General features: G+C 46.2%; 1 protein-coding gene across 1 annotated transcript in view; it reads left to right on the top strand.

The window, feature by feature from the left end:
- dcc (DCC netrin 1 receptor) overlaps positions 1-12,038 on the top strand; it is a 276,917-nt gene that overhangs the window by 222,417 nt on the left and 42,462 nt on the right. The window contains exons 16-18 of the mRNA XM_066659309.1: positions 4,703-4,798; positions 8,039-8,277; positions 8,436-8,574. Coding sequence (XP_066515406.1) covers positions 4,703-4,798; positions 8,039-8,277; positions 8,436-8,574 — 474 coding nt within the window. The remainder of the gene's footprint in view (positions 1-4,702; positions 4,799-8,038; positions 8,278-8,435; positions 8,575-12,038) is intronic.

Here is a 12,038-nt window from a genome sequence, read left to right as displayed (position 1 = left end):
CTTATTCATTCTAAGTATTATGTTAAATCTGGGTCTGGTATATGGCCCTAGTGCCATAAAAACATGCTTAGCTTCATATGTAGCTATTAGCATCCGGTATACACAGCTTTATTGTCATGGCTGAGTCTTATCAGCAGTTTACCTGCTTTCTACCAGCTGTTATTGTCACTGTCTCTGGTGCGAAGTTGTGAAAAGGTGTGGAATGAGCAGGAGACCTCGCTGGAGGTTGATGCTCCGCTTGAATAGACGTAGAAGACAGTAATTTGAGAAGTGACCGTTTGGCTGTCGGATGCTATTGAGAGTGTAATCTGTAAGGGCTTTGTGTTGGGATTGAGCGGTTGTGCCACAGCTTCCTTTGTGTTCGGGACAGACCTAGAGGGCTGTATTTGGACCTAAAGGAGTGTATTGGACTGGAGGGTTGTATTGGAAGGAACTGAATGGCTGCTCATGCCTAATTTACACTGCACACACACTCACTGTTCACAGGAGGCTAATGGGATATGTCTGCACTGACTTTATCTCTGCCTGCCAGGCTCTGTGTGTGTGTGTGTGTGTGTGTGTGTGTGTGTGTGTGTGTGTGTGTGTGTGTCTGTGTGTGTGTGTGTGTGTGTGTAGTATAGTCGGACTGAGGAAGTATGTTTGTCTCTGCTAACTAATAAGCATGTTCTGTTCAGGGGCTGCTGTGAATACGATTGTCCCAAATAAGTAGCGTCCACCGAGAGGTCAGTCAAGACATGTCCTGGAGGGTTACATTTTTTCCCTCATTGTCATGTAATCGATGCTCTATAATTCATTTTTTATGATGAAGGCCTTGCTTGTGTTTTGCAAGCTGTTGTCTTTGAAGGCCAAGTGTCAAACTGCAGTCTGTGATTTCCCCAAACAAAAAAAAAAGGCTTCTTTACACAATGATAAAAATGACTGGACTCAATAATCTAAAACTGCTCGTATCCCATGAATCTTTTTATCCAAGCATTGCCGAATCATCTGGATCTGGACGAACATATGTTGTCTTATCTGACAGATGTTCCAGATGTTGTACATCAGTGAATAAAACACAGAATGTGACAAGACCAAGATCAATATTACCTCTAGTGGTACACAGAAATAATGTTACTATAACCTACCATAGTCGTTACCATAGTAACTGCATTAATTTTTGTAACAGCAAATGTCAAAATGCACATCATAACAAAATCGGCAGAAGAAGTCTATAGAACATAGATCAACTTGTAAAAGTCTGTGTGTGTGTGTGTGTGTGTGTTTGTGTGTGTGTGTGTGTGTAGTGGTTCACACTAATCTTTTAAGACAGCAAATAAAGGCAATAAAAGATTGGGGCTTATCCCTGCAGACTGCAGCTTATCAGAGTTTGCATTAGATCTTATTCTTATTTCTCATTTAGGGCTATGCTGCACTTCCCTCCTGACCTTTCTGTGACCCCTGCTAAAGCTGTGATTACGTAGCAATTCAGACACTGAAACATTGTTATGAAAATTTGTTAACATCCAGCCAGAAGGGCTAGTGAGGTCAGGTACAGATGTAGCAGGTTAGTTCTGCCACTCTACATGCATAGATATGCAGCCCCATTGCTCCACAGCTCAAAACTAGGGTGCTTTATACCCCTCTAACCACTCGATACCGGTCATGTTGACCTTAGGCAGTCATACTATGAACATACCGATTATGAGCAGCCTAAGTCTGTGGCAGTATGTTCTTATGACATGCCATGTCATGTTATGGAGGTGTTGTGTAGTGCCACAACACACAGGGTAGATCCTCTGTGCAGACCCACCAACTAGTCATCATTTCACACTAAACTTTACCATTTCCACATGTTTCAAATGCAGCAATCAACAGAAATTGCAGCAAAACTAAATTGTGTGCTGGATCCTGCTGCTGCATCTGCTCTGTATTGAATTAACACAAGGGTTTGTGTGCACTACTCTGTATCGGTTGCATTTTAGGATCTGCTTTACTATATGATATTAATCAGGAACTGTTTCCTAAATTAGGAGGTTGTGTTTGATTGGATGTAAATGTTTCTCTACTGCAGACACTCTCCTGACCACCTCATGATGTTCTCTGCTGTGTCTGAATTCATTTGACAGAAAACTGTTGCTTTAATTGTGAATAATGAGTGATGTCTTATATTGTAGTCCCAAGAACAGGAGTGTGTTATTGGCAGTTGTTGCCCAGTGCATTGATATAAACACAACTCTCACAACTGCTGTAGAGTCATTTCATCTGTTCCCCCTCATAACTATCTTATTAAACTAGTTTGGGGGGTTGCAAGATGTATCTCCCTCTTGTTTTGAGACGGTGTCGATGTGATGTCGGTTCATTGTCTGATGCTCTGAACGTGTTCATTATCTTCACCGATGTCTCCCGTCTTTTCCCTGTCCTCGGAAACGCTCCTGTTTTTATTTTATTTTTATTGGCCTGGGAATGTGTTGCTTGACTCGGCGCGGTGGGAAAACAAGTGAGGTGTAAATTCAATTTGAAACAGGCCGCCTCCATTAGCATGTGAAAAGAGACAACAACAAATTGCGCACTTTTAATATTCAGACGCGGCTTGGGCTGTGTGAGACGATAATGAACGGATAATGAATTTCACCCAGACTTCCTCTGCAGAAACGCGCCGCCGTGTTAAGGCATGCTAATATTTTATTAATGCTGTTTCTAATATCGCACGTTATTCATGACTGTGCGGGGAGAACCAGCCGGAGGTTCAGGCTAGTGGCTTTAATCCCAGTGTAAGTTTTAATCTTAGGTTCAGGTGCAGCTTAAACACGGTCAGACTTAAAATCACTGGACACTGTCCCCTTCAATAAGGCTACAGCAGCTCCTGTGTCTTGCTTTTCTTTCGTATCTTTCTTTCTCTTCATCCTGCTCTTTTGTCTTTCTCACATCGTTTCTTTAAATAAACCTCTCCCTTTATATACATTTTTTATATAAATCTCCCTTATTTAATAACGTTTCTTATTATGACCTTATTATAAGCTTATTATAACCTTATTCATGACACTTTTTATCCTGTCCTCTTTGATTTTCTCTACCTTTTTCTCTCATTTCATTTCCTTTCTCTCATTTCATCTCTCTCTCTCTCTCTCTCTCTCTCTCTCTCTCTCTCTCTCTCTCTCTCTCTCTCTCTCACTTTCTTTCTCTCTCACTCCTGAACTCAGATGATTTGACCCCTTCATCTCGTTCCCTAAAAAACAGTGCGAAGAACTTAAGGCCACGTTGCTTATCAGTGTCAGGTGGAATCCTCAGGTTGCCGTAGCAACTGCATTGAGCTGAGTCTGTCTCTGCCTGAAACATCTTTAAAACCCATAAAAATAAGACAAAGGTTAAAATGTGTGTTTGTGTGTGTGTGTATGTGTGTGTGTGTGTGTGTGTGTTTGAAATACAGCAGCAGTGGGCAAAAACTTGTCACTAAGCCTTTCTAGATGCAGTATAATAACAGCGGCGTTTCTACCGTTTGCTGTATTTTTACTCCAGTACTTTCTGGGGGAAATATATTCACCAATCAGCCATAACATTAAAATCAGCACTACGTCAGAGTCACTGCACCAAGAATGGACCACCCCCTGAATAATTGTGGCCCTGTGGGGGTCCTGAGCATTGAAGGACAGGCTGAGAGGAGGCTGACAAAGTATGCAAAGCAACAGATGGACAACATCCTGTAATTGTAGGACTACAAAGTGCACCTATAGACACTGGAGCTCAGAAAATGGACCATGAATGTAAAAAAAAAACAGGGTCATTTTAATGTTATGGCTGATTGGATGTATATTTGTATATATCTGGAGGATTAAACCAGAACAACATGGCAACCTTGGAGCCTAATCTCCACAGAGCCTGCTTCCACAGTGAAATAAAAACAAACACTAAAGTTTGAAGCTAATTCAGTTCTGACTAAGCACTAATTCTCCATCGCATTGTTCCCAGAATTGGGGCTAATTCACAGGAACGACGGAGTGAATGTGTTCCATTCTGAGGCCAGAAATGGAGGGAAAAGAAAAGAAAAGGGAAGAAAGACAAAGCTGGGTGAAATTGCTTCTGGAATCGGGAGCAGTGACGGAGGGAGTAAACAGAGAAGTTCATTTTCTGGAGTCTGAGTCACACTGATAAAACATTAGGCAAAGCTGTGTTCCCCCTCTTTGCTTCATCCCTCCGTCCCAATAAAACCGGCTGGTCACACTGGGCTTCTGCAGTTCGCGTCACTCTGTGAAAAAGGTGGAGATGGAAGATTGGACACAGTTCGCCGTAGTGCAGCCGGCATGTGTGTGTGTGTGTGTGTGTGTGTGTATCTTCACTGCCATAGATGTGTAAAATGACAATAAAAACATTTTAAAGAGTTGAAGGTAACACACTGTGTAATCTCCTATCTATGTATCTATCTATTAATTGTAGATCACAGGTTCTCTCACTGTGAAAAAACCTCAGTCACTCTGAGACAGAAAACACACTCCGGAGAGGATCTGGCAACCCCCTCTGAGTAATCACGCTGTCCTCCCTCCACTCTCCTCCTCTTCCTCTTCCCTTTGTTTCCTCCTCTTCCTCTTCAGTGGGTGATTAATTCTGCGTTTTTTTATCCCTCGCCAAACTTCCCCCTCACACAAAAAGACTGGCGACAGCCATGTTTTTCACTGCAATTTCTCTCTCTCTCTCTCTCTCTCTCTCTCTCTCTTTGCTCTTTGTACAGAGCCCAGTTCCCACTATGTGATCTCCCTCAAGGCCTTCAATAACGCTGGGGAGGGAGTGCCCCTGTATGAGAGCGCTGTGACCAGATCAATGTCCGGTACGTCACACACACACACACACACACACACACACACACACACACACACACACACACACACACAAACCCTGCTGTGAAACTTTTCTGATGTTGATGGGTGTAAATTGTAACAGTTGAACCTTAAGCCCTAATTAAACACTGCTGTGAGGATTTGATTGTATTCAGCCTCTTATATATTACTGAGGTCAGTTCTGCATTAGTTTTGGATGAAAACCCCACTCCAATGTATCCTATAGGTACTAGAGGGAGTTTATCACTCCAAAGAACACTGTTCCACAGTCCAGTGCTGGGGGCTTTATACTTCTCTGATACCCCTCTGACTAAATACTTTCAGAACCCTCGAGAAATCACCTACTGGGATATCTCCAGCAGCACTGCTGTGTCTGATCCATTCAGTCTGATCCAGCACAACATTAATAAACACTTCAGTGTCACTCCTGTGCTGAGAATGAGCCACCACCCAAATCCTAGCAGCTCCGTGGGGGTCCTGTGGTGGTCCTGTGGTGGTCCTGAGCACTGAAGAACAGGATGAAATGGGGCTAACAAATGGGCTACGCAGAGCAAAGGCATGGAGGTGGCTTTAATGTTATAGCGGATTTGTGGACACAGCCTATATACAGCCTCATGTTATGACTTGTGTAGACTGAAACGTAAACATAGTATTAGATTCTAATTCAAACCACACACACACACACACACACACACATGTCCCCGCCCACGCACTCGTCTGTCTCTCCTCTATCAGTATTCCGGTGTGTCTGCCCAGGTGTGTGTTGATGATGCAGATTGCAGAGTATTAAATAAACAATTCATTTATCTATTTCTCCACCCGACGGAACAACAAATACGTGTTCCCTGAACCCAGCTCCATGTCTTAGGGATGGCTGGAGGATCTCTGCGGTGATTTTCCTGATCAGTGCCGCGTTTTTGTGTGTGCTGCTGTGCTGATAAATGAAGTGGAAAGCACAGTGTGTTTCTAGCAGCTAGATTTGATAAGGTTGATGATGATGATGATGATGATGATGATGTGAATTCTGTTCCTACACTAACTGTCTTCTCTGTCTTAGGTGTGACCTCGTAGTTGTAACGGTAGACTGTACTTTAGATCTGTTTTGTGGCACCTCTTGTGAATCCTTGTGTTTATGAGGCATTAGAGCGAGTGTGGTGTGGTGGGAGGGGGATGGGGGGGTTGATGGATGGATAAATGGAAGATGGAAGATAATTTAATGGATGGATGGATGGATGGATGAATGGAGGGATGGATGAATGGATGGATAAATGGAAGATGGATGATGGATGGATGGATGGATGGATGATAAAGGATAGATGGATGGATGGATGGATAAATGGATGATGGAAGATGGATGATAAATGGATGGATGGATGGATGGATGGATAAATACATGATGGAAGATGGATGGATGGATGGATGGATGATAAATGATAAATGGATGAATGGATGTATGGATGTATGGATTATGGATGGATGGACGGATGGACGGATGGATGGATGGATGGATAAATGGATGATGGAAGATGGATGATAAATTGATGGATGGATGTATGGATGGATGGATGGATAAATGGATGATGGAAGATGGATGGATGGATAAATGGATGATGGAAGATGGATGGATGGATGGATGGATGATAAAGGATGAATGGATGTATGGATGAATGGATGGATGGATTGATAAATGGATAATGGAAGATGGATGATAAATGGATGGATGGATGGATGGATGGATAAATACATGATGGAAGATGGATGGATGGATGGATGGATGGATTATGGATGTATGTATGGATGGATGGATAGATGGATGGATGGATGGATGGATGATAAATGATAAATGATAAATGGATGTATGGATGTATGGATAAATGGATGGATGGATGGATGGATTGATGGATGGATGGATGGATAAATGGATAATGGAAGATGGATGATAAATGGATGGATGGATGAATGGATGGATGGATGGATGGATGGATAAATACATGATGGAAGATGGATGGATGGATGGATGGATGGATGATAAATTGATGGATGGATGGATGGATGGATGATAAATGATAAATGGATGAATGGATGTATGGATGGATGGATTATGGATGTATGTATGGATGGATGGATAGATGGATGGATGATAAATGATAAATGGATGAATGGATGTATGGATGTATGGATAAATGGATGGATGGATGGATGGATTGATGGATGGATGGATGGATAAATGGATGATGGAAGATGGATGGATGGATGGATGGATGGATGATAAAGGATGAATGGATGTATGGATGATAAATGATAAATCGATGAATGGATGTATGGATTATGGATGGATGTATGGATAAATGGATGGATGGATGGATGGACGGATGGATGGATGGATGGATAAATGGATGTTGGAAGATGGACGATAAATTGATGGATGGATGGATGGATGGATGGATGGATGATAAATGTTAAATGGATGAATGGATGTATGGATGGATGGATTATGGACGTATGTATAGATGGATGGATGGATGGATGATAAATGATAAATGGATGAATGGATGTATGGATGTATGGATAAATGGATGGATGGATGGATAGATAGATAAATGAATGGATGGATGGATGGATAAATGAATGGATGTATGGAAAATTGGATGGATAGATGGATGGATGGATGGAGGGATGGATGGATGAATGGATGGATGGGTTTGAGATTAGATGGATGTATGGATGTATAGACAGATTGGTGGTTTTGAGAGTGGATGGATGGATGGATGGATGGATGGTGTGATGAATATGCAGAAGGAGGAATAGATAAATAACAGATAAAGAGACCTATAACCTGTCACAGTTTCACAAACTGCCAGTGTTCCTCTGAGCACAGTAAAGGCTTCCAGCCCCTGCCTCTGTGAAATGTTCTGAATATAGTCTTTAATACAGAAGCCACGGCAGGTGTTTTAAAGGCTCACGTACATCACACAATGCCTTATATAACTTATTAACACAGGATTCATGAGACATGTCTCTGTCTGTCTGTCTGTATCTGAATAGACGGCTGAACTCTCGTCTCTTTCTCTCTATCACTCCATTTTCCCTCCTTTTTCCCACGTCTCCTTCATTGAGGCATGCACACTCTCCATTTTTGTTGCTTGCTCTAAACATAACTTCCCCTACCTTTCAATATCTGTGTGTGTGGATACACATGTGTGTGTATGTGTGTGTGTGTGGGACCACAGACCCCGTCGACCCATCAGACGATGATTTGTTCCATCTCTTTGATAAATTCCCCACCCCCATCCCAGATACCTCCACTCCCATGATCCCCCCTGTAGGCGTCCAGGCCGTGGCGCTGACCTCAGACTCGGTCAGGGTCAGCTGGGCCGACAACTCCATCAGCAAGAACCAGAAATCCAGCGAGGTTCGCTACTACAGCGTGAAGTGGAAGACCAGTCACTCCACAAGCGGCAAATACAAGGTAGAGGAGAGGGAAGAGGGATGAATGTATAGGAGGAAGAAATAAGGAATGGCTGAACTTTTTTTTGATGAAAGATTTGAGAGATTTTTAATGAAGATGCATTTTCTTTAAAGTATTATTACCATTATTATTGTTGCTGTATGTCTTTCTATTTTCAGTCAGCGGACACCACAGCCCTGAGCCACACTGTGACAGGTCTGAAACCCAACACCATGTATGAGTTTGCTGTCATGGTAACCAAAGGACGCAAGTCCAGCACCTGGAGTATGACCGCTCATGCCACGACTTATGAAGCAGGTGCATAAACACACACAAGCACCCTCCCCCGAAAGCCGCCCCCCACCAACCCCACGGAAACACACACACACATTTTGATAAGCCTCAGAAAAGAGTATGCCTGAAATTTAACGTTGTTCCACCTTGATCTATACTGCTATTACAGAATTATTTGGTTTTAGACTCTATTATGTAGTAATTACAATGTAATTAATATATAATAGCCAAAAACTACTACTAATTACCTTCTTATGAGTGAGTGAGACAGGCCTGACTCCTCTCAATGTCCTTGTAATGTCCAGTTAAGACATAACCCAGTCTTTAGGACAGTTTGTGTTGAGTGTATTTGCACTGGAAACGTGAGATTTCAGGGGTTTTTTTTGTCATTTGCTGAGCAGCTGTGAGCCATTACCCTTCAGTGTTTGGTCCGGTCAGTGTGGTCAGTCCACATTCTATGCCTTTAGGCTCTTTATTACTGCGGCTTTGTTTGAGTTCCCATTTATAAATGAACGGTGGGATGACTTTGTGCTCATTACCCACGGTGCACTGCTGGTTAAACAAGCAATGATCTTGGCTGTGTTTCACGAAATCTATCATCGTTAGAGCTCATAGCAGCTCCATTCATCGTTTCCTGTCTCGCAGCTAATATACAAAGCTTAATGATGGCTTTCCAGGGCAACACACATGGAAACAAGGAAAGGCTAGTTTCGGAAAAAATGCTGGATGGAATTCCAACAAGGTTTCTTGGATGTTACTTGAATTCCCTCATGTTTTAATCTCAAACCCTAATTGAGGTGTCAGGAGCGAGGGGCGGATTGAGGGAGGCGGACGCACTCGCTAAAACACAGCTTTTTAATAAAGGAAAACAACAAAACAGAGACTTTAACAAAACGAAAACAAACAGGGAGCTAACCAGGCTAAACTAAACAAGGGGAGCTAAACAGGGCAAACGGGACTGACAGACTAAAGAGAAAACGAAAGAACGAGAGAGGAAAAGAAACTATGACACGAAACAACGACTAGGGAAACAAACACGAAGAAACTGTGGAGACAGACGGACAGACTCGAAAACACGACCGACTAGACATGAGAACTGAAATGAGAAAAGAGAAAAGAGAAATGTACGACAAACATGACGTGAAACAAGAGGGCTTAAATACAGACACAAACGAGACACACCTGGACAGATAACAAGGAGGATGGGTTAACACATGACACGGACGAGGAGGCGGAACAAAGGCGGAGACTTGAACATAAACAAAACAGAGCCATGTGCAAATAAAGCACATGGCCGGGACAACAGACTGACAGGACGAAGGCGTGACAGATGCCCCCCCCAAGAACGCGCAACTCCCGGGCGCGTACTCCTAAACCCCCCAGGAGCTGGCGCAGGAGAGGGCACGAAAAACATGACAGGACAACAAACCAACAGGTGACAGGACTCAGGACAGGACGGGAACCGACACAGGAACTGGGGACACGACAGGACCGAATATACGAGACGGGACATGGGACATGACAGGAGACTGACAAAGGGGAGCCACAAGAGACGAGAACGGACTGGACAGGACAGGAGTGGACACATGGGAATTGACGGGAGACTGGACTGGAGACAAGACAGGGGACTGAACGTGGGACGGATACGGAGACTGGACACGTTTGGGGACAGAAGACTGGACACGTTTGGGGACAGAAGACTGGACATGGACAGGTGACAGGACAGGGGACTGGAATGGAGACGGGACTGATGACAGGACTGAGTGCTGAGACTGAACGGGAGCAGAGACTGGTGACAAGACACTGGACAGGATAGGAACATTAGACTGGACAGAAGACAGGACAGGTGACATGACACTAGACTGATACGGAGACTGGACATGACCAACTGGGGACTGGACATGAGACAGGACAGAGGGTTGGAACGGGGACTGAACAGGAGACGGGACTTGAGACTGAACAGAGGGTTGAAAGGGAGGCTGGACAGGACTAACAGGGGACTGGACATGTGACGAGACTGAGGGTTGAAACGAGGACTGAACAGGACTAACAGGGGACTGGACATGTGACGAGACTGAGGGTTGAAACGAGGACTGAACAGGACTAACAGGGGACTTGACAGGAGACGGGACTTGAGACAGGACCGATGGTTGAAACGGTGACTGGAGAGGAGACGAGACTTGAGACTGGACAGGGGGTTGAAACAAGGACTGGACAGGAGACGGGACATAGGGTTGAAATGGGGACTGGACAGGACTAACAGGGGACTGGACATGAGACAAGACAGAGGGTTGAAACGGAGACGGGGCTTGAGACTGGACAGGGATTTGAAACAGAGACTGGACAGGGCTGACAGGGGACTGGACATGAGGCAGGACAGGAGACTGGACTGGACTTGGTAGGGGAACAGGGACCAAGACGTTTACGGGGACAGACATGAATACAGTAACAGGTACAGGGACAGAGACAAAGGCTGACACGGGTACTGGGACAAGGACAGAGACGGGAACCATGACAGGGACAGACAAGGGAACCAAAATAACAGGGCGGTGCCCAGGACTGGCTAATGTCTGTGTGACAGTCTGAGGAACCAGCCTGGGCACAGTTCTGGGGATCGGCCCTGAAGTCCTTCGGGCCGACCTACGGACATGGACAGGAGAGGCCGTAGCCACAGTCACGGGGACAGGAGAGGCCGTAGCCACAGTCACGGACACAGGAGCGGCGGGTGCCGCCGTAGTCTCGGACACAGGAGCGGCGGGTGCCGCCGTAGTCTCGGACACAGGAGCGGCGGGTGCCGCCGTAGTCTCGGACACAGGAGCGGCGGGTGCCGCCGTAGTCTCGGACACAGGAGCGGCGGGTGCCGCCGTAGTCTCGGACACAGGAGCGGCGGGTGCCGCCATCACGGACACAGGAGCGGCGGGTGCCGCCATCACGGACACTGGAGCGGCGGGTGCCGCCATCACGGACACTGGAGCGGCGGGTGCCGCCATCACGGACACTGGAGCGGCGGGTGCCGCCATCACGGACACTGGAGCGGCGGGTGCCGCCATCACGGACACTGGAGCGGCGGGTGCCGCCATCACGGACACTGGAGCGGCGGGTGCCGCCATCACGGACACTGGAGCGGCGGGTGCCGCCATCACGGGCACTGGAGCGGCGGGTGCCGCCATCACGGGCACTGGAGCGGCGGGTGCCGCCATCACGGGGACTGGAGCGGCGGGTGCCGCCATCACGGGGACTGGAGCGGCGGGTGCCGCCATCACGGGGACTGGAGCGGCGGGTGCCGCCATCACGGGGACTGGAGCGGCGGGTGCCGCCATCACGGACACTGGAGACCCTGCGACGACGTCCACGGAGGCAGGGGAACCTGCAGCGACGTCGTCCACGGAGGCAGGGGAACCTGCAGCGACGTCGTCCCTGAAGACAGGAGAGGCGCGCGCCGCGCTCTCGAGGACAGGGGTTTGTGCTGCTCGCCGGGCTCGCGCTGG

Source organism: Hoplias malabaricus, chromosome 2 (genome assembly GCF_029633855.1).
Source record: "Hoplias malabaricus isolate fHopMal1 chromosome 2, fHopMal1.hap1, whole genome shotgun sequence".
NCBI lineage: Eukaryota > Metazoa > Chordata > Actinopteri > Characiformes > Erythrinidae > Hoplias > Hoplias malabaricus.
Note: the sequence above shows the minus strand (reverse complement) of the source record. Positions and strands in the feature narration are given on the sequence as shown.